A 24,341-nucleotide genomic window follows, 5' to 3' on the forward strand; every position below is an offset into this window, starting at 1 on the left:
TTTTTTAAATATATATAAAATTTTATCTTAAATTTTAACATGATTATTTGACGTTTAGAATTTAGTATAACATTTCCATAAATTCTAGCTCAATTTCCAAAATATATTTTTTTATTATTCTTATGTTATAAATAAAATTTTATTTATTTTAACAATATTTTTTGCCTAATAAATAACCTTTTTAAAAAAATTAATAAAAAACCCCAACCCAAAAAATTATCATACTTATATTTATTATAAAATATTATATAGTTTAGCAATATATTTGCAGTGAAAAAAAGAATAATTTTTTCGAATAATTTATTACATTTCTGAATATATATTATATGAATATTTTATTGAATATTATACAAAATAAATATGAATATGTTTGTTTGTATATGAGTGTTTTTATAAGACAAATGGTTTAATAAAAAAAATTTTTATTATAAAAATGTAGTTTTTTGATTTTGTTAAAAGATATAATATCATATCATGCCAATAACATTTTCTCGTTTTATTTTGAGTCTCAGAAATCTTAAAATTTACAGTTTATGATCATATAAATTTTGTTTTGTTTATGTTTAATAAGTTTTAGAGAAATTCTGCAAGTAAAGAATTAGACCATTATATTTCTAATTAAAAGGAAAAAAAAACAAGCCAATATAATTTTTTTCAATAAAGAAAATAGAGGATTTTTTTAAAATGCATTTTTGTCAATAATTTCTAACAATTTACATAATTTTCTACTTTTAAGAATATCACGATTTTCATTTATTGCTAGGAAAGAAGATAATAACTGTATCTTGCAAGGGCGCTATAAAAGGAAAGGGGAAAATTTTTGAGCGATGAATTTTTTAGGTTTACGGCAAAATTTTGTATAACGAATTTTAAGTAATATAAAAGTTAAGATTTTACATTTTTAAAAAAATTATTTAGTTTTTTCTCTCATATGATGATACATTTGTTAGGTTCCTTGTATTTAATTGGTCTAGGTTTGATGACAGATAAAATGGCCTCTTCAAAAACCTGTATATAAATTAGGGTAAAAATTAATGTATTAAAAAATGTTCAATTGTTTCTTTATTTAAGTAAATATAACTAATATAATTATTATAAAAAAGGAAAAGCATATAACTATTTTTTCAAAATTAATAAAGGCGACAAATGAGAAGAAAAGGAAAAAGATTTTAAAAAAAGAAAATAGTAAAGAGAAACTAAGAAGGAGAATGAAAGAAAGTATAAGGAGGCATGGAATATTTGATGGAAGAAATAAAATTTAGGTAGTAAGAACTAATAATCGTGGGAGCAAGCTAAAAAAAGATCCTTAGACTGATGTGTCTTTTCTCGAATCCGTCACTCTAATTCTTTAAAAAAGTATAGTTTTGCTGCCGAAAATGGTAAGAATGTAGCAGGCGATGGGTTTGAATAAATAAGATGGATTGATGGAGCTATGTTTGATGATTTTCTGGGTTTTTGCAAATGCGAGAGCATCGACGTTGTGGTTATTGCATTTGGATCAATGCAAGTGAAGTCCCAAACTAGAGGCTGACCCCTTGGCCAAAAAATTATCCGGAAGTTTCCCATCGATTTTAAATATGCCAGTTGGTTCAAGTCCGCAAAATGATATCGTTACATTTGGTATCGCAAAATGATATCGTTACATTTGGTATGCGGCGGGAAATGGCCTCGACAAAAGCATAATGCTAATGAACTCTTGCTATGTACGCTGGTTTAACAATGCTTACATTGATGAGGTAAAACAATTTTGCAGCTGAGTCGTAATACAAAGTCTTAGTTCTTCTGCAGAAAGCAGCAAATTGAGGCATTTGGAGGGTATGGCTCCCAGAAATAAAATTGTGAGATCGTCATTATGAAAGCTCGATTTTAGATAAGAGACGGAGCCTATATTGAGTGGGATATCACATGTAACACGAGGTGGGTCGTAGTGTTTGGGGCTACGTAAGTGCTCCAAATGGTTTGGGCTTCGGCTAACAAGGGGTCAGCAAAGAGGGGAATCTGGGATGTATGGATCAGATAAGAGATGGGAGGCGATGATTGTCTTTCTTCCAACATATTTCAGTGATAACTTAAACTCATTGGCGGTAATTTGAGTTTAAATTCAATTTAGGGTTAGTGGGTAAATATTATATAATTTTGTTTAAAAAAATCCTCATGTGACACAATAATAACAAATGTAGAAACTAGCTTATCACGCAAATAATAAGGTAATAGTTGGTAGAACAAATATATTGTAACCATTTTTGGTGTCAGAAAAACTGTCGATAATATTTTTTAACATTATATTATAAAGCTCTATATTCTATTATAATAAGCATTTAATAGTGCCACTTATAACTAATATAGAGAAAGGGTATTCTCCCAATCAACATGTAAAATAAGATCGAATGATGCCCTGAATAACTGCTCTAGATGTTTACCTAAATAGTCAATTTGTGCTAAGAAAAACGGTATTTTTACTAATATTAAACATGATGAAATTGTAAAATATTTATGCATCTACTATATAATATGAAAAAACTTGAGGCAATCCTTTTTGTGTTAGGGCTGAGCATTCAAGATAACATAAAGCTTTACATCTTTGGAACAATTTGATGCCGTTTTCTCGCTTGAGGGGTTCCTTCAATTGAGAAGCGAGCAAATTTAGCATATCTTTATCCTCTCGTAGATCTATTTTTGTTCCTTTTTAAAAATTTTAACATATAAAATGTTATAATAAACACATTTTGACTTCAATACGTATTTTATGGCTTCATAGCCAGTGACATCTCTTTAATACAAACCATTCCGAACATTATTAATAATCTTATGTCAATTACCGGTTTATCTTTTAACATTTTCAGCTTATTCATATTGATTCTCCAATTGGTGGTGTCACTGCGATTAAAACCTTTTAAGACATAACCTATTCTAATGTAGTAGAAATACTAACAATTTTAAATGAATTACCAGCCCATCAGACGTTCTTTCGACTTAAAAATTATTTTCCCAGGATCTATGCTATGAGATCAGCCCCAATCTTTCATTACAAATTCAAGCCTGAGTTACATATCCGCACAATGATGGAGGCTATCGTCAATATAAAATTTACAATCGTGACTCCAGGCCTCTCTTCCATGCAAAAATGGCGGATTGGTTTCCGTCTTCCATCTTTCCTCTTTCTTGCTGCTTTTATCGACTCAAGATTAAGCATTTCAAGTTTAATTTCTACTGGTCATAAAAAATTCCTAAAATTATAGCAACCAAAAAAGTAATCCTATCTAAAGCAAAGAAAGAAAATAAAAATCTTAAATTTTTTCGAATGTTGAGTTTTCAGGGGCTTGGGAGCCTCCGTGTTGCCTCCAAATAACGTTTACTAGGTTTAAATACCTTTATTATCAAATATCGATAAAAATGAGGCTTAGTAAAAGTAACCTATAAGTTATAGGTGGGTTATAGGCTACCCACGTACATCGAACAATGCTACAAATAATGCGGAATTAGAGAGGTATTCAATTATTCAAAAGACAACCGATATAATATTTATATTCTGAATGATTATAAAAACATAGAACATTTTTTAATTTCAATAACATTTTACCAACATCCTCACCTATTGAAGTTTAATTAGTTTTACCAATATGATTAATGCCTCCACCGTCATAGCTATACTATTTAAAAATTAATAAATAACGTCGATTAAAAAAAGAACCGATTAAGATTCGGCTAAAAATAGTAACAGCTCGGGTATCTCTAATAGTATTCATAAATTTTATTTTTTTTTTGCACCAATAATATTTAAATTGAACAATTAAAAATGTTATAATAGTAAATACTTTCAAATTAAAAGGTGCATGAATGCGTTTTTTAAAAAAACCAATCATATTTCGGCATACAAAATATATTATAACTATACTAACTATTGCAAATATTTCGTAATTATTGGCTTATTTTCCGAATACTATATTTTTGTCCCTTATATTTAATTTCTTCCTTAAAGAAATGGTGCATCCATCCATATATACCTACGATGATGATTGGAACGTGGGGGCAATGATGGCGTACTTCTGGGACCCACTTGTTAAGCACATTATCGTAGGAAGAATGGCTCACCACGCTAAAGCATACTATGAATACGTCTGTCTGTTTATAAGAGAAAAACACAAATAAACATGCTGCGTTATGACACATCTTTTTTCTATTAAAATTTCAAATAACTTTTCTGAATAGTATTTTTTAGATTTAAAAAATAGAAATAAGTATTAGAGGTCTGGAAATCCCCCGGGAAAAATGATAAAAAAATTAAAACAGGCCGGGTAAAAAAACGGCCTGGGCTGAGCAATTTGTATATAAACAATTTTCTGGTCGGGTCTGACAATTTATATAAAAAATACTGGGAGGGCTTCGCAAATCTCTGATTTTTCTAAAATTTTAATGGGACAGCCTGATTTTGATATATTTTACAGAATTTCTGTCGTGAGTCACCAAGAGTTAAAACATTAATTTGAAAAAAGATTTATTTTTAAACTATGTGCATAAAAGAATTATTTTACATTTTAGCAGAGTCGTTGTGATTCTCATTTATTTTTACTATTAAAATTAGTGATCTGCATCGGGCCTAATTTTTCAAGCCGGCCATATTTTTTAAAAAAAAGTTTACCGAATTTATAAAATTATAGAAATTAATTTTTTTTAAAAATTATAATTACTCAAAATAAAAGATATATATCATATGCGGTCTAGTTTCTATAAATAAAATAAAATCTTTTATTTACATAAAAAATTCAACATAAAATTGATAAAATTCGATATATTTAAAAAAAATTCCAAGGCCCGACCCGGCCCGAATTTTTTAAAAATTATTAGGTCCTACTTTTGCAGATCTCTAATTTAAATATTTATTATAATTATTTTTTTTATAATTATGGGTTCCCCTATAAAAGGGGAAGATTGTCATTGAAATGATTATTCATTTTTCCCGTTGATTTTAATAAAATTCGATTGAGAATTTTTTGGATATATTTCATTTATTAAAGCGGATAACCAATACTGTAATAAAATTCAATTGTGTTTTTTTAGAATATATTTCATTTATTCAGACAACCAATAGTGTAAGCTATTTATTTTGATTGATACTATTTGAAAATAAATTAATTTATGCTTATTTCTTTGTATTTTAAAAGCTGTCAAATTAAAATACTAAATCTATATATAATATAGCAAATTCACAAAAAAATAAACAAGTTATTTATGATGATCCAATTATAAATGTTATAGTATCACAATTAATTTATAAAAGGGTTGTTGTAAAATAGATAACCATAGAGGAGAGATATAAGATTCTTAATTTATATTGAGAAAAAATTTATACACAGATATCAAAAATGTGATGGCCGGAAAATTCGAACAAAAAATTTAAGGTTGGGGCGGACTTTTCGTAAAACTTTAAGGGGCCAGCCAAACTTTTCTAAAATTTATACCTAGCTGGCTAAATTTCTAAAAAACTATAACGGGCCGGGCCTCGCAATAAAAATTTCATGCCCTAGACTACTTGCGCAAAAATTTCTATTGGCCGAAGAGGACCGGGCTTGTAGACTTATAAAAAGTATACCTATAAAGATATTTTAGGGATATCGTCAAAATCCATATTAAAAATAACAATTAAATCGAGCTAGGATGAGGCCTAGTATTTTAAAATAGTATCAGGTCAATTCAGAAGACAATATCGCGAACTCATTATCGCGAATTTATTTCCGAGAAACCTTAACCGCGAATACTTTATAGAGAATATATTTTAGCGAAGACAATATCGCGAATTTATTTCCGCGAAACCTAACCCGCGAATACATTTTAGCGAAACTTTGATCGCGAACTCGTTATAGCGAAGCTTTTATCGCGAACCCTTTATAGCAAATTTTCTACCGTGAATGTATTTGCGCGAAATCATTATAGCGAGCGCATGACCGCGAAAATTGCAAATTCATTTATTTAAATGAAAACAATATATTCAATATCAATTTACCAACCAAAGTTCCTTAAATCATAACGTGAATATTTTAAGAATATTTGCTTATTGTTTATTTAGTAAGCATGAAACCATTATCTAATGTGTTCTGGTCTCACTCACTCATGGTTGTAAGTACGGAGGATATTTTGGGTTAAGTTTTTACCAGAATAAGTTAACCCCTACCCCCAACATAAATTTTTAAAATGTGCTTTATGTCATTAAAAGTAAATTTAAATATGTTGACCTCCCCTTTTTCTTCTTTCCGCATTTCAATAAATAGAAATAACTGCAAAGTTATGATTAATCAAAAAAAAATATTAGACAAATTTGTTATGTTTATGAATTATGGAAATAAATCATCTGATCTTCAGTTCTTTTAGTTATTTATTTTTGCTGATTTCACAAGTCCAACAAAACAATATAAAAAAATTAAAAGACGTTAAATAGTTTTCACCATTTTTTAAAAATAATACCAGTTGCAGTTCAATTTAAATAACAGCGTTTTTAGGAAAACACCGCTAAACGCTTCTACGTAATTTGTAAGCACTTTTACTCATTTTTTTAATAAATGGAATTAAAATAAATCAGAATTTTTTGAAAATAAATAGAAAATGTTACAAATCAAGTAAATAAAGATATATCGGGAAACCGGGGCAAAATAAGTTAAGTGTTTAATTATTTACTCTTACATTTACACTATTTTTGTTAGATAAGGGGGCAGGCCTATAAATATCTTTCAGCATAAGAGTTCTATATAGGCATAAATATCAAATGAGATAATTTAAAACTGAGCGCTAAATCGTCACATTACCTCAGATCTAGGTCACGACAAGGGTGGGGGGGGGGGGGTTAAAAATATTTTCTAAATTTTGACAAGAGTATTTAATAAAGGATAATAAAAAATAATTATAAAAAGTGGCTATGATTTTAATTCCAGATTAAATATATGTCTTATTCAATTTTCTCATTTTGTAATTGCAAAATTTTTTAGGCCCGGCCATATCTGCCATATTTAAGTGTGCCGCTTTTATTTCCTAAATTTATGATATAACTTGAAATATTTTAATCACCACCTTGTATGCCTAATTCCTGTATTATATCACATACTTCATTAAATTCACTATGAGTAAGATGCTCCCTTTAATATTAGGAATTCAATAAATAACAGAATTGTGATCAGATCACATGTATTTATATCGTTTTTTCTTTTTCAAACATATTTTTATCTTCAGATTTTTTAGAATATTTGACCAGGTCAAATATTCCCTCGTTCAATTGACCGGTCAAATTCAGTCATTTAACTGGTAAATTGACCGACTTGCCAACCCTGGCCAAAACTGATTGATAAATATATAAATATTAAATCATCAGACAATAAACATTAATGGTACTCAGATATCAATTTAACTAATAAACTCAATGATTAATATATTGATAAAGCTGAGTTCCTTGCGCGCAATTTTTATAAAATATGAACATCGAAGAAAAGCATAGGACAGGATCGCAAAAAAGTATATTCCAATAACTAACTTCATATACCAGATCTAAGTTCATTAATCATTATATAAATTTATTTAGGTTAAAAGAAAATTACAAACTCTTTCATGAATCAATCTTCCACCTATTTTTTAAAAAATATTATTCAATTAATATAATTATCAGAGACCTGCAGACCCGGCAGGATCGGGCCGTATTTTAAAATATACCCAATTTATACAACATGAATTATTATATTCGTCAATTAGATATGTTTATAATGATTATAAATGATTAATATAATGTTTGGTGAAAGTTAACACTAGCTAACACTCATAGTATCTATTACATAATATAATTATAGTTTTCCTGCCATGGAATTAATACGCAAAGGATTAAATACATTATTAAATACTATATGTTATATTTTTTATTAATTAACATATCAGTTTTATTTTTTTTATAAATACAATTAATATAGTATATTCTCAAATTATTATTTAAACAAATTTTTTATAGTATCAATTTGTAATATACTAAATATCTGTTTAGAATATAAAAAAAATAAATTAGTGTTGTTAAACGGCTTTTTGAGCCGATTTTTAAAAACGGCTAACTCAGTGCAACCCTGAAAATTTTGCTCATAGAAGGAGCAAAGGTCTATACATATAGTATCGAAATTTCGAGGCTTAGTCAATATTTTTCTAGGGAAAATATTGAGTTAGCCGTTTTTATAAATAGACTCAAAACGAGCCGTTTAACAACATTAGCTAATATGCTTGCTTATTAAATAATAATACTCGCCGAAAAATATGAAAAAATACGGAATAGGTGAATTTTTTGTATATACCAGGTCGAATATAATTTTAAAAAATTCCGAGCCGGGCCTAAAAATATTTTTTTTTTAATTTTTAAACCCGGGTCGGGCCGGACAGTAATAAATTTTTGAAAAAAACCGGGCCGGGCCGAAAATATTTTAATCCGGGCCGGGCCGTGAATTATAAAAAAAATGTTTCAAAATAAATTAGTAATTATTAGCAATTATCGCGATATTAAATTAGCAATAATTTATTCGCAATATATGTTTGGCGAAATAATTGTCGCTATATTGTATTCGCGATAATAACTTCGCTATAAAAAATTCACGATATTGTATTCGCTATTATGGATTTGCGATAAGTTTAGCTGAATTGACATGGAACCTTTTAAAATAGTTGTGGTTTATATAAGAATCAACCGCCAAGATATTGATAATTCAACCACAGTTTGTTGAAATAAATATCGCAGAAAAATACAAAGATTCCTTCGTCCCAAAAAAGGTAAAAAGGACGTAATATGAGTTCGTCAATATAAAAAACCCGATATGAGGTTCATTAGACACCCAAAAAATCGGACAGTAAGAAGTATGACAATCAACTTGCTCTTAAAATGGATGATGATATGTTGAGTCCAAAGAGGTAAGGGTTATTATTAATCAGGATTTAGGTAAGGGTTATTATTAATCAGGATTTATTTCGCCACCTGTTCAATAAATTAAACGTTTCCGTTGGCCTCTCTACTAACTATATCAGTAAAAAGATGCGTTCACTTTATTGAGGATATAATTAAACCAATGAGGGGAGAGTCAATTTAACATTTTAACTGTACATTAAGCCCCATTCAATCAGAATTATCTTTTTAGAGGGTAAGTTAGTCGATCATGCGGGAATCGCCGATCTCAATAAATATAAAAAGTCCTTACAATTGAACCTTGGTGATAATAATATATTATATCAATTTTATTTATATTAAATAATAACAGGATGGGGTCAATTCATTTTTCTTATAGAATATGGGATTACCGGCTAATAATTGTGTATAATACAATGCTAAAATGTTGGGATAATACATTGTTTATATACCTGTTTATACTTATTTTACCCTTTTTGATTTATTTCACTTGACATTTTTTCACAATGCTATTAAAAAATAAATATGTTAACAGTGCGGCTTATATCAAATTTATATCGGCAAAATACAACCTTACAGGATCGATATTGGGAAAAATATAAAAAAATATCTATTACTTGGGGATATGATAAAGGCCGTAGTCTATCGTAATCTTCTTGTCCGGCCGTGTCCCATAAACCTAAGTTTACCGGAACGCCTCCGACGATCATGGCGGCTGTATAATTGTCAAATCTTATGTATTTATTATATGATAAATTATACAAATAAAAAATTGATCTACATAACTGAAGAAGTATGTGACTACCTATTAAAATAGAAGCTTATGCATCACAATTTGCTTAATAATTTAAATATAAGAGCTTTCTAAGTGTAAAAACTTTATCCAGCAAATATTTTTTCAATCCTTATATATTATCTTATTTCCAGCTACTAAACATTTTGTGATATAATCTTTTAACCAATAAATTATATCTACATGTTTAATGTAAAAATAAAAAACTATATTGAAAAAAATAATTAATTTATTATAAACAGTGGCAGCGCCGACAAATAATTTTTATTTCGGTTGGGGGTTTCGGAGCAAAGAAAAAAAATTTGTTCAGAATTGAGGCTTGAAAAATTAGGCCCAATGCAAATCACTATATAAATACAATCAGCTTGTTAAAAATAATTGGTTATTGTATTATATTCTTTCTTTTTTTCCTTCCTTCCTTCCTTCCTTCCTTTTTCTGAATAACAATATAATATAATATATTTTTATATTAATGGCAAAATTAGATTACCAATTCAAAAATATTTATTCTCATATTTCTCATGTATTAACATTAACGCTATATAAATAAAATTCTTTGAAAATCGATAAAAAATATTAACGGAATTTCGATTGAAAATAATATAAATTTTTATCTAACTATTGGTGTGTAAATAAAAATTTATATATTAAAAAAATTAAAGTCCCATCATCAAATATTTATTCCATGAAGTTTTAATGAATATTTATTTTATCCAAGATTTTATACTTTTTGCTGGAAAAATATTAAAAAAAACAAAAAGCAGAGTTTTGTTTTTAAATTATTCGAAAAAATAATGATCATTTTAAAATTGATTATTGAATATATAAAATAAAATTTTTTTGCGTTTCGTTTGATTATAAATAATGCATTTCAAATGGTATAGCGTTGTTCATACTGATGTTATCGATAGCTCATTAAATTTAAACCGACTCCAAAATAGATCAACTTCAAGTTATAACTTGAAAAATGGCTCAATCTTAAGGATTAAGGCAAAAACAATTCGATGCTTTAAGACTTGACTTAGCAGATTTATTTAGGTCAGAGCCTCGAGGATGAGCCGATTTTGCAATTGCAATGATGCAGAGAAAGTTTTGATTCTAATTTAAATAACATTCATATAAAAATTCCACAAATATTTGAATTAATAAATTTCTCAGAAGGGACGAGATATCTTTAAATTCTTTACTTAAAAACAAAGGCAATGCGAAAAACTCTCATTTTGAAGGTTTGAATTTAAATTTCTCGGGAAATAATTAAGCTAGGGTAATGTCAAATATTATATAACTTAATAATTATCTTCGATCTGACAAAAGTAAATCTGTATATTCCAAATACCAAAAATTGCCAAAGAAAGATGTTATTTTATTTATTTATAAGTAACTAGGTTAAGCAGTGATATGAGATCTGATATGACGCTAACATTTATTTTAAGTTTTGTTAAATCACTTATCTATAGTCAAATTCGAAACCGCTTGGATAAGTTTTTATTTGCTAAATAATTCGTCCCCCTTTTTAGGTTGAATTTCAACTTAGAGTGTGAAGTCGTTTTTTAGACCAAAAGCCTAGTAATGGAGTTGGTCTAGTGATTTAACAATGCTAGGTAAGATTCGTTAAATTTATGGTAAGTATAATTTATACATAAATATATCATCGTTTTTAAAAATTATAAATAAAAATCATAAATTTAATCATTTCTACAAAAATATTTGAAATGTGGGACAAGGTTGCCCATTTGAATCACGGACAAAAATACCCCAATTTTAAAATTTGTTTAAATGCTTAAAAATTGAAATATTTGTGTCCAGCATTCCATATATTTTTGTTAAAGACACTTCTGTCCGTGATTCAGTCTGCAATGAGCGGGTTTTATCTCGAGCGCCTGCCCGCCTATTGTTTAAATTAACCAGCTCGTCCCTCACGAAAATGTTTTTTTAAACTATCCGCAAGCCTATTTATTTAAAAAACTTTGTTTAACTCACCGGTCTGTTGTTTAAAAAATATTTTAATGGTTGGTTTGGCTCTTTATTTATTTAAATGTATTTTTACAAACTTATAATATGCAAAATTATGAAATAAAAAAAATGATTACTCATTTGGCCCGAAAAATATTCTAAATTCAAAAATTTTTTTTTAAACCGCCCGCTCACCCACCAATGTTTAAAATCTTTTAGCTCGCCCGCCTATTGCAGACCTCTAATTCGGTCACTTTATGGTATAATCATATGAAAATTCACAGAAATTTATGGAACATAAAAGTTCCATGTCATTTCTCTAGGACAAAATAAAACGAAGGTGAAAATTTATATAGATGTTTTTTATATTTATGTATAAATAAATTAAATTTTTTATTGTAGCCAAACAAAATTAGAAACATGTTTAAAATTTGTTATTAAATTAGCTTATAGCCCTGAAAAATCATAAAGAAAAAAATTTCATAGTTTTCTAAAAATTATTTTATCCATCTTATCGGGTCCCATCCGTTTTTTTAATCATCAAATTTTTTATCCCCGATCCGAGTTTTACGGGAGAATTTTGCAAAAATTTAAATCTAACCGTAGACGACCCAATGACAAATAATTATAATTTATAACCCTCTTATTTTGGCAAACAATTTACAAAGCCTACTAAATATAAATACCTTTTATCGATTTTATATTTTGCTATCTTAAAAATTTTAAAATAATAGCGCTTTGATGATTAAACCAACACTCATGTATGAATAAACTCATATATATTTATAAGAAACACGATTTATATTTACACGGTAGGTACGTATTCCAACGGGAAACTATCGGTGGTATAGGATATTAGCATACATGTTTTGCCGACCGTTCCGTCCCCGACCACGACGCATTTGATGGGTCGTCCAGTATGCATGACGGTTATTTTGTTATTGTCTAGCTTGTCACCTTTCCTTCTAGAAAAATCATTGATCAATTTTTATTTTAAAGAATTATAGTAAATGAAATAGTAAAAAAAAAAAAGTAAATTAAAATTAGTCCTAATCGCTTGAATGGATTAGCTTTATATATATATTACATAGAGATTTAATCCTCAGTTACAAAATAAATTACTGAAAAATTGGCGTAATCGCAAAGAAGATTAAATCTCTATTTATCAATGATATTTTGCTTAATTTTTTTAAAAATTCTATATTTTATTGTTCTTAACATACCGTGTTAGAAAGCTATAATATTTCTTAAATATTCGCTCTCAAATATTTTGCATTTCCAATATTTTATCATTTGTGTGGGAAATTTTTATTTTTTAAAATATGATTAGAACTTATAAATTTTTAATGTTCCAAAAATTGTTATTTCAATATTCATAATATTACAGCCCCTCCCCTCCTTAGAAAATTCCTGGCTAGGCGCCTGACAAGGTATTATTCATGAAAAGCTTTTTAGCGTAACTAAAAATGTGTAGATGGATAGCTATGTCTCAGTGATAAAAACTTTGAGAATTTTTAATAATAAAAAAGTTAACAATAATATTTTATAATGATCTAATTATAAAATATAAATATAATATTAAACTGAATAAAGAATGTTTAGTTCACTACACAATTTGAGTTTTAATAATAGATTTTTAATTTTGACAAGTATGCTCAACTTATATGATTATAATAAAAAAATGTATCTTAATTATATCTTGAAAAAACTTGTTATTTATTTGGGTCTAAATACATTTGAAAAGTGTCTTTTAACAAGTCTGATATTCATAAGTTATTTCTCCTTCTCCTGGTTCGGGAACAAAATTAGCCTACCCCATAAAATTTAATTATAATAATAAAAAACCAATCATATTTGGCATATTGCATAATTGTAAGTTGTTAATAAATACTTTTATAATTTAAGACTTATATTGTATAGTATAATCAATCTGCAAACATATTTTATTTCCTTATATTTTATATCGATATTAAGCCCAAAAATCTCAATTAATGCTTTTTATTAAGTTAAATGAAAAAATTACTGTTACAAGCCCGATCCCTGCCCAATTTTTAAAAAATTTAGGCCGAATTTTCTTAAATTCGGAGCCGTTTGCATTATTCTAGGTTACGATTTAATCTTTTAATTTCGAAATAATTCCTAAATAGAAAAGAATTTGAAAACTAATTATAAATGGATATATAGGGGAGTTAACCGAGCCGTTATAATTTACTAGCAAATTTCTATATATTTAAAACAATTTTTTTTTGAAAATTGAGGTATTTTATTTTTCTCTGAGGAATTTACTAAGGGCTTTCCTGAATAAAACCGTACCCGAACAGTAACTTTTTATATAACGGTTCAGACTTAGTTAATATCATAAAAAAAATAAGCCTATACTTTACAAATAAAATTGCTAGCAAGATATATTAGAAAGCCATTTTACAAAAATAAATATTATGATTAATATTTTTGAAAAGGGTCAGGCTCCTCAATTAAAAATGCGTATTTAACTCTATTTTTTTTATAGTATAAGACAAGACACCATTTTTAATATTTAAATTACCTACGTAATTATTAAAATAACATTTATAATAAATACTCTTTCGTTTTTTAAAATTATTCATATTTGTAACTTGATCGGTTTTAATATAAATAATGCACTCCCACTCTATAATTTATACAATATGTTTATGTTAATAAAATAGTATGTGATGCCTGCATAAATGAATGGTGTATAAGCATTGGGAATTTTTAAAAAAATTGAGGAAACTTTTTAAAAAATATTTTCGCTTGCTGATATCTATGGTTATGGCTAGCAACCGGATGTTATTTCATATTTATTTAACCTAACCTTATGATTAAACGAAAATATTTAATTTTTATTTATAACCTAAAAATGATACAAATAATGGAAATCGATCTATTTTTTAAAGAAATAATCAAAACTAATGTACAAGCCAGTTAATATTAATTAAATGATTTGGCTGTATAGTTGGGTAATTACTATATTTTTTGCCGTTTAAGCCAATTCTTAGTCAGCGAAACCTAGTTTATAACCGAAAACTATCACTTTGGCCTAATGATTTTCCTTAAAATATAGCGGCCAAATTTGAAAGAAACGAATATAAATTAAAACGCCTAATGTTAACGGATTTTCTCCGGCACGGGTAAGAAATTGAGCCGAATTAATTGACATTTAGGCATTACCCAATTATATTTGGACGTGACTGCCCTTGTAAAATTTAAATAATTTAACCAATAGCATATACTTTATTTTTATTATTGAAAATTTTCCAATAAATTGCATTTCTTTCATATGACAAAAAGGTTACTCTTTTAGATTATAATGGGGTATATTATATAAAAAAATATCAAATACACTAAATAAATAAAAATTGGGTGGCGTCGTAGCAAAGGGTAAGAGTATGATTAAAACGCCTGAGATTTAATTAGAAAACGCTTAATGATTTTCCGATTTGAGAGACGCGTTAGAGAACTCCAAAATCAATATTAGGAGGTTAACTTTTTAGTAACCCTTAGTGTTGTCAAATTTTGCCGATTTTTTAAAACGGCTAACAAAAGATTGAAAAATATTATCCAGGCCTGAAAATTTCTCTACTAGATGGCAGAAAGGGTTGGACATCTATTGGTGGACTCGTCTAAAATCTTAATTTAGCTCTTTTTATATATTGGCTAAATGAAGCCATTTGATAAAACTAGTATTCTTAAGCAATATGAACCAGCGAGTAGTGAAGTTATTATTGAAAAAGTATAATAATATTTAGGGATTTGCTAATTTGACTTTTTTTTGGATAAGGTTGTTACTTTTAGAGGTGTTACAAGGATGAACTAATTCTTGTCTTGTGTAATAAAAAACTTATACTCTTATTGGTGAAAGAAAATGAGTGATGGGATGATTATTATTGCTTGTTAAATTTTATTTCTTTATTAAATATGACATTTAAAAATAAATGTATGAATTTAAAAAGTAACAGATAAAACTTTAAATAAAAAACTAAGTCAAGATATGCTTTATGCAGATTATAAAAAAAACAAGGCGCAGAATATATCATCTCAAACGAATTGCAATATTGGCTTTTTGATATCACTTATTTAATTTGAGTATCTAATTAATTTATACCAATGCAAATAAATATACTAATAAATATAAGCAGACTTTCATTTGTAGCACTATTATTTTGGAAAATTTAAATAGCTAGTGTGTTAAACGCTTGATTTCGCCGATTTTTAAAAAGGCTAATTCGCGATTTGTAGCCAAAACCAAAAGTATATCATCCAAACTTGGAGCTTTTGTCCTTTAATTTCACAATTATAAAATGAATTTAAAAAAAATAAGAAAAGTTTTAAAAATAAGAAGATATGGAAATATTTACTTTTTATTTTTTTAAAGTATTTTAAATAAATATATAAGGGTCATTCCATGTCAAATGAGCAAAAAAATGAGATTTTCGGTCGACCCCTTTAGATTTTTTTTTAAATTGGTAAGCAAATAAATGTTAGTGTAATTAAAAAAATAGTTAAAAATTTTAGCCTCTTAACATTTCTATTTTTGAAGAGAGTTCAAACATAATTGTTAAGTACCAACTTTAATATCAAAATTACATATAAGGATTATACTTTTAAACAGAGTTGTTAATCCCTACTTTTAAATGTAGCGCGCTACTGCTAATGCTATTTGTCAAAAAAGACAGCGCGCTCTTGCTATCCCTACCCATCAAAAAGGGTAGCGCGCTATTAGCTACTATTTTTTTAAAGTAGCGTCGGCTACTTTTTATAAAAAAAATTTAGAAATAATTTGTTTAGTTATTGATTATAAAAAATTTAATGTTAAGTGCCTAAAATTAATGTAATAAAAATAACTATTTAATGGTAATATTCATTTTTTTTATTAATTTTGTTGCATTTTAATAATAAAATCTGTCATCCTCAAGTCTAGAGCGACGATCAGAAAGTATAAGTTTCGCCTTACTAAATAATCTCTCAACACTAGCTAACACTTACGGCATATTTTATTTCATATACATATTTTTAATATAAGAAAAATTATCAAAAATAGGATTCTATTATCCTTTATTTTAAAAAAATTATCAGTTGACGTCGTTTTTGTGGTTCTAACTAAGGATCTTTGTAGATTATTCAGCTTTACCATGAGCCTATTATGTTGATCTTTAGCATCTTTCATTACTTCAAAGTTATGTGCATATTAATCATCCATGTCTGGCGACAATAAGTTGTACCAGGGATAGTTTTAATCACCATGGTAAATGATGGATTATCAGCTAATGATATGTCTAAACTGTATCAATTATAAAATCGACATTGACTTTATCAACCAGTTTTTGAGAAATATTATATTATTAAGCAATTTAGTTTGAATTGAATTGGATTTTTTTTTGGATGTAGTCTCCTATACCAAAATTATTAAGATGTTTTTATATCTCTTTAAAATTGCTGGCATGAACATTCTTCAAAATAAAAAAGACTCAATTACATCAATTTTGATACCCATTTGTGATGGCATTTTAAATAATTTATACCAGATGATTTAGTTTATAATAAAAAATACAAATTGAAAATATAAATTTCAATATTAAATAATGAATCATAAAAATTATAATTAATTATGATATTATATTTAAATTTTCATGTTTAAGTTACATTCATTATACTTTTTGACAAAAAAAAAGAGCGAGGTAAAAAAATAAATAATTGGAAAAAAGATTTTTAGATAAAAAAAATATTATTCATCTTGTAAGCGAAAATAATAAATGGGGAGTTCCAATCAATTATAGAAATTGTTTATCGATAAAAGAAATTCAATTTATTACATTATTTATATTTTATTATAAAATTTGCCCATATGAGTTCTTGAATATATAAATTCTTGTGTATTTCAAATATGGCGCCAAAATGTTAAATGGGTTTTTGGAAATTTGCAAGCATTCGCCTAAAAAAATGTATACTAGTAGGAGGTAATGGTACACATAATGTATATGTTTGTACTACCATCAGAATTTAAAATTAATGATCATTGGATCAAATTTACCCAATTTAACCAAAGATGCTATGATATTTTGCCCTTAATAAATTGTAATCAGCCTCAACCATCCTGTTATATGGGCAAATGTGATCATTGTCCAGGGTCAAAACATTTACGCGAATAAATGGAAATATTGTTTTGTACATTTACGCGAACAAATAGAAATATTGTTTTGTTCTAAAAGTATTGAATTTATAACACACAAACATTGGCTATTCGTAGATAGAACTACTCTTAAAACAATCACTATCCGTAGATTGATCTACTTTTGAAACAATCACCAAGCCAGTAGATAAATATATCAATGCCTTTTTTGAAAAAAATTGAATCTTTATTACCCTTATTCTTTTATCTCAACACCACAATCGTTGTATTAAAACCATCTAAAATTTAACTTAGACGAAGGCCAATAATAAATTTTATGTGATTTTTCAGAAAATTATAACTTCAGATGAAATACAAAGTGATCATTGGAATAGAGGCCATTTCACTGTTCACCCTTTTGTTATATATTATAAAGATAATTTTCCCAATATTTGTTTCCTAAATTGTAATGATATCCGAATCTTTGCAACACAACATAATAGCAAAACATTATTTCCAAAAAAAGGCAAATTTTTAATTAATAAATTTTGTATGCCAAATAAAAATTTTATTATCATGGATCCGCTGCACAGTATAAAAATCGTAAAAATTTTATTGATATTTGCCATCATGAAATGGATGGGGTACAGGAGGAATGATATTATTTGCTACAGCACAAGGGAAAAGTATTTGATGGGATTTGTGGCACTGTTAAAAGATTGGCGGCTAGAACAAGTTTCAAGTTAAAGGTAATATTAATAGCATATATTTTGAATACATGGCCCAAAAAATTATGATGAAGAACTATTATTCAGAGAAAGATTATCAAAACTAGACCGATACCTGGAACACAAAAAATTCACACCGTGATTCTGACAGGTCTACATCTATTTAGTAGTAAAATGTATTCGAATTCAATAGATATCACTATAAAATATTTATCATATAATGAAGAAAGTATAATCTTGTTGGAAATATCAGGATACATAACGTGTATTTACGATTCTAATTGGAGGTTAGCCTATGTTTTAGGGAAAAATCAAAAGCAGAAAGATATGTATAAAGTTTTTACACCCATCCGGACCTTCTAATTCATTTACATTTTCAAGTATAGACGACACTCTTTACTTGCCAAAATCAACATTAGTTTCACCGTTAACTGCTACTGGACATTGTTATACATTGACGTTACAAGAGGTAAATGCGCTACAGAAAAATTAGAACCTTTTAAAAGTGAGTTATATATATTAGATTTTTATCAATTATTTTTAATATTTAGGGCGCCATATATGAAATGCACAAGATTTTGATTCATATATTTAAGAATCAGAAAATTTTTTTGGACGTATTTATTAATATTCAATAAATATAAGTTATATGGGCAAATAATTTTAAATAAATTATATATAATGTAATTGAATTTCTTTTATCGATAGACAATTTCTATAATTGATTGAAACCCCCATTTATTGTTATTTTGACATAAAGAATGAATAATCCTTTAAATTATATCACATAGCTCAAGAAAAACTATTAAAAACTGATTAATATATTTTATACAAAGACACCCCCTTCTGGGAAAATATTTATACTTTTCTCATTTTTATTGATTTTGAAAAGGAAGCTAACCTCTTACTAAACCGATTTTTTTTATAAATATAAAGAAAGAATTTGGCAATATCTACTAATAAAAATTGAAACCCAAAAAATCTTTTTTCTTGAAATAATCAAAAGAAAATTATTTTTAGCTAAAAATAATGCAATTTTGATATTGAATTTGTTATTTAGGATGTAATTTTAAGATATTCTTAATTGAATGATGGCAGCTTAAATGTATATCATTTTTGTCACTTTTTGAACCCTAACATCTCCAAGAATATAAATGTTAAGATAAATAAATTTTGATGAATTCTTAGTTAAAATTAACCTTTCTTTGCTTACCAAATTTTAAATAAAGGGGGTTAGTTGAATCGTGGCATATTTGTCATGGAATGAACTATAAACATCTTTAAATTAACAAAGTTGATCTTCTTCCCAAACCTAGATTCAAATTTTAATCAACCTAACCCTCTAATTTTCTTCCTTATTTTAGTTATTTAATAATTGATTATTTAAATTTAATACATGTCAATAACTAAAGAAATATTTTGAGTTTAAAAATTCTTCCTTATGAGCCAGAATCCAGGTCTGGGTTTGAAATTTTTTGCCATAGGTAGCCTTGGACAAAAAAAACAGTCATTGGTCTTTGAGGGAGAGAGTGCATGTGGTGTAATCATTTTATTAATTAATTTTTAAAGCTTTTGGATAGGATTACCTTTTTGTACTCCTATATTTTGGTAAATCTCTTCAACTTAAAAAGGCCAATAATGCTGATCATACAATAAAAATATAATTCTTATCTTTAAAATATTATCTTTTTTTAAATTAAATGGCTTAAAAAAATAATAAAAACAATTTCAATTAAATGGAAGATAATTTTCCATAAAAAAAAATTAGGGGGAGTTATTTTTTTCTTTCTTTCTATTTAACAGGATATGAGTAAATTATCCAAAATGTTATAAAAAATAGCTTATAATCCTATAGATAATAAAATATAGTTCCTAAATTGTTATATAATTATGGATGAATTTATAGCAGGGAAATTAATATATTTCATATGTAATTCTTTTCAGTGTACAATTATAAATTATATCTAATATATGAAAAAGAGTAAATCTTATATCTATTAAATGTTGCAATATTATATTCACTATATCTCTAATTATAACATGCAATTATTTTTAACTTTCTACATTTTTGTTAAATTGTTTTAAGAATGTTATTTTGGGTTTGGGTGAGAAAAATAAAAAATTATTGCCATTAAAAATAAAATTATATTAGCAATAAATGTTGAAATATCAACTTACAAAAAATGAGTATCTTTTTGTAAGGAACCATTTTTATTATTCATCTCATTGATTTATAAGATAAGATTTTAAAAGTAAAAAATAGTATCATGGATAGATTATTTGTCATATGATATCATATTTTTTGGGTAAACCTTAAATTACCTAAATTCCTAAATCTTCGATGTCAATCATCGTCAAAAACTAGAAAAAATATTTTGATTTTTTTTCTCTAAGATGTGCTTAAATATTTTTTAAAATCTTTATATCCCTATAACATTTTTTTCCCCATTTGTTTCTTTATTTAAGGAAATAAAACGAAATAGTATATTATATATAGGAGGAAAGGAATATAACTATTTTCTATGAAAAAATTAATAAAGGCGATAAATATAGATAAATAATTTAGGAGAATAAAAGGATAAAATCTAAATAAAAGATGTCTAAAAAATAGTAAACAAAAACTAGGAAGTTAAAGGAAGAAAGAAAATGTAGTGAGGCATTGACGATTATTCGATGGATGAAATGAAACTTAGGTAGTTAAAACGAAACGAATGCTGTAAAAAAAGAGATTCCTCAGGGTGCAAGTATGTCTCCCCAACTCTTTAATGGAGCAGGCGATGGGTATAAATGAGTAAGAAGGATCGATGGAGCTGATTTGGTGAGCTTTCAGATATCTCCAAGGGCGGCTGCGAAGTTGTGGTTGCTGATGCGTTTGGGTCAGTGTAGGTGTAGTTTAACCCAGAAATTGGCTCCCAAGGAATTAAGGACATCCCATAAGATTATTTTCCACAGGTTCTAAATCAGTCAGTTGATTTATGTCTAAAGAGAATCACTGCAGATTTAAGTGTTCGCAAGATGATGTCGTAACATTTGGTGTGCTGTGGGAAACTGCCTCGACAAAAGCCAATAGAGGAAATTCTACCCTTGCTATGTAGGCTGGTTTTACAATGTTTACATTGGTAAGGAAAAATTTAGAGTTGAACTTTAATCCAATCAAATCTTAGCTTAACTGCGTTAAATTTGAAAACTAAAAAGTTTGGCGGTGCTTTACCAATATCTTTTCAAGCTTGTATGGAACTGATGCTTGTTTGTTTTATTTTAGGATTATTTACTTCAACCTGTTAGAATATAAATATTTATTGAAATTTTAATTTTTATCATGAATATTTATAATTATTTCCAAGAAAAGGTTTATTACTTATTAAACTGATAGTATATAATCAACAAATTATTTTGATTTTACATATTATTTTGATTTTTTATAAATTGTGAATAATAAAAAATTTGTTTTATTTTAGGGATAATTTACATATTTCTACTAAATTTGTTTTATATATTATTTATACAAATAAGATTTATAAACTTAAAAATATTAATGTATATAATATAATATTCCATTTATTATAATAAATTTTATATATATACAACAACATTTTCAAAATCTAAAAAATATAATTTTTTTATGTGAAGTGATATAATATGATAAATAAAATATAAATAGGATATATGACAATAATCATCTGAAAGAGTTTTGAAAAGGTAGGCTGGGACTTGATACTAAAATAAATATTATATTTTATAAAAACTAAAAGTAACTAGCAAAACAAATTATATTTTATATAAATAATAAATAATATTAATAGTAAATCAAGTTAAAATAAAATGTTAAAACAAGGTTTTGATTATAACTAATTGTATGAATGAGTTTATCTTTTAAGTTTTATAAATAAACGTCAAATGACCTAATTTTAATTAAATAAAATTTTGCGTTATTATAAAAATTAAATATTATAACAAGTTTAAATTTGACAATATTTATACAAAGTTCATTATTTAGCAATTTTAATTATACCTTCATTATGTATGATATATAAAAGGGGTCTGAACCTAGGGTCTGAACCCCGAGTCTGAACCTTGGGTCTAAACCCCGGGCCTGAACTCCGGGTCTGGACCCCGGGTCTAAACCCCAGGTCTGTGCTCGGGGTTCGTGCTCAGAGCTGGTTTAGTCTATATTTTAGACCCAAAACTCGGGTCTGGGCTCTATACAACCAACCAATTAACAACACTACTTATAACCATGCGGCCTAGCAAAATAGCATACCTGCTTGATTTTGCAGCAACATGGTTTAAAAATAAAATTGATTTAGAATATCATTATTAAATTTATACGGGCTGATACAGGCTAGAGAAATATAATCAGGAAAATATAATATTGATGTTGTCAAATTAGCTCACAGGACTTTAAAGGGTTAAAAGAATTCTTAATAAAATAAATATAATCTTTATGTTACATTAAACGAAATATGTCATATTTAAAAAAATAAATATTATTTTTACTACGTTATTATTTTACTGCGTTATTATTTTATACCTTAAGTAAATGAATATTATTTATACTACGGAAAACCTAAATTTTCCTTTTTACTTTTTTTTTATTTTCAAACTTCTAATCTTAATTAAATATAATTTCGTATAATGTCTCACATATTTTTATAAAATTTTTCCCAGATTCAAGTTAATATAATCAAATGGAGAAAAAATTCACAGACAAGTTACATTGCATCCCTTAATATAAATGGAATGAAAAACAAATTAGTGGTTCTTTTAAAGACGTTAAAAGCGGAGAAAGTACCGAATCAATTCGTAGTAATGTCACTGGTATGCCACCATACAACAACCAAATAGCGAGGACAGTAAGAAATTTCTTGATTTCTTCAGAAATAAGAACTTATCAAAAAACCTTTTTTTGCCAAAGAGAAATAAATACATACATCTTCGTGAGAACTCGCCAGAAATTCTAAATTGATTTCTTCATCTCTAATATTCATAGGTGGTTTGATGACGTTAAGGCCTTAACTAATATAAATCTTACCGATCATAGGATGCTTATAGCTAAAATAACTGTTAGATATATATTGGACTATTACAACAGATTTAGATAAAACTCAACTAGGCATAGTACAAAGCATTTGAAAACTAATTTTACTCGTAAACTAGTAAATTGCAAACACCTAAAAATGTAAAACATTTTGTTCAGGCGTTAAACAGGAAAAGAGATGCACGGAAACGTATAAGAATGCTGGAAACTTTTTAAAAGCGATCTTGCAGAATCATATGTTGCCTAATATAAGTTTTTTTTTTAGGAATTAAATCAACTAAGAGTAAATAATGCCTCAAAAAGCGACTGAGATTACTACCCAGTGATAGATGGATAGTAAAAAAAGAATTTGATATTGAAAAGACATAAAGGAAAATAGAATATATGACGCTTATAAGAAGTTTAAATATTTCTGTAAACCTTAAAGTTTTAGAAAACTACCCTCTATAGTCATAGGAAACGGAAAAGTATTCATTGACCAGGACGAACAAATGCCATTATGGCTAGATTATTTTATGATGGTCTATAACTCACGAAAAGCAATTCTTCCCTTACTAATATATATATATATATAAACCCCGCTCCACCGCCGTCAGGTTACTCCATAACTGAAATAGCAAATGTAGTTAAAAACTACGGAAAAAACAAAGCTCTAGGTCTGGATAATATCACAGCGGAATATCTAAAAATTGCACCTTTAACAATATCTTCCTTCCTACTAGTCCTCGTCAATAAAATATGGGAACGCGGAAATACTCCAGTAGAATAAAACAAATCCTTCTTATGTAATT

At 27.2% G+C, this 24,341-nt stretch overlaps 1 protein-coding gene across 2 annotated transcripts; it reads right to left on the bottom strand.

Annotated features, from left to right (window-relative positions):
* Window positions 1–401: 401 nt before the first annotated feature.
* Window positions 402–20,836, bottom strand: LOC135925594 (ras-related C3 botulinum toxin substrate 1-like). 2 transcript variants are annotated; one of them, XM_065461007.1, is made up of 6 exons: window positions 15,817–15,921; window positions 12,467–12,622; window positions 9,529–9,643; window positions 4,005–4,122; window positions 2,522–2,682; window positions 402–1,008 (listed from the first exon to the last, which is right to left on the bottom strand). In XM_065461007.1, exons 2-6 carry the CDS (start codon window positions 12,580–12,582, stop codon window positions 928–930), a joined length of 591 nt encoding a protein of 196 aa, XP_065317079.1. In that variant the 5' UTR covers window positions 12,583–12,622; window positions 15,817–15,921; the 3' UTR covers window positions 402–927. The 2 variants fall into 2 exon arrangements, with proteins under 2 accessions (XP_065317079.1, XP_065317078.1); XM_065461006.1 differs by lacking the exon at window positions 15,817–15,921 and adding an exon at window positions 20,691–20,836 and having other exon boundaries at window positions 405–1,008.
* Between the last annotated feature and the right edge of the window lie 3,505 nt (window positions 20,837–24,341).

This window comes from Gordionus sp. m RMFG-2023, chromosome 2 (genome assembly GCF_954871325.1).
Source record: "Gordionus sp. m RMFG-2023 chromosome 2, tfGorSpeb1-WG-v2, whole genome shotgun sequence".
Classification (NCBI taxonomy): Eukaryota; Metazoa; Nematomorpha; class Gordioida; order Chordodea; family Parachordodidae; genus Gordionus; species Gordionus sp. m RMFG-2023.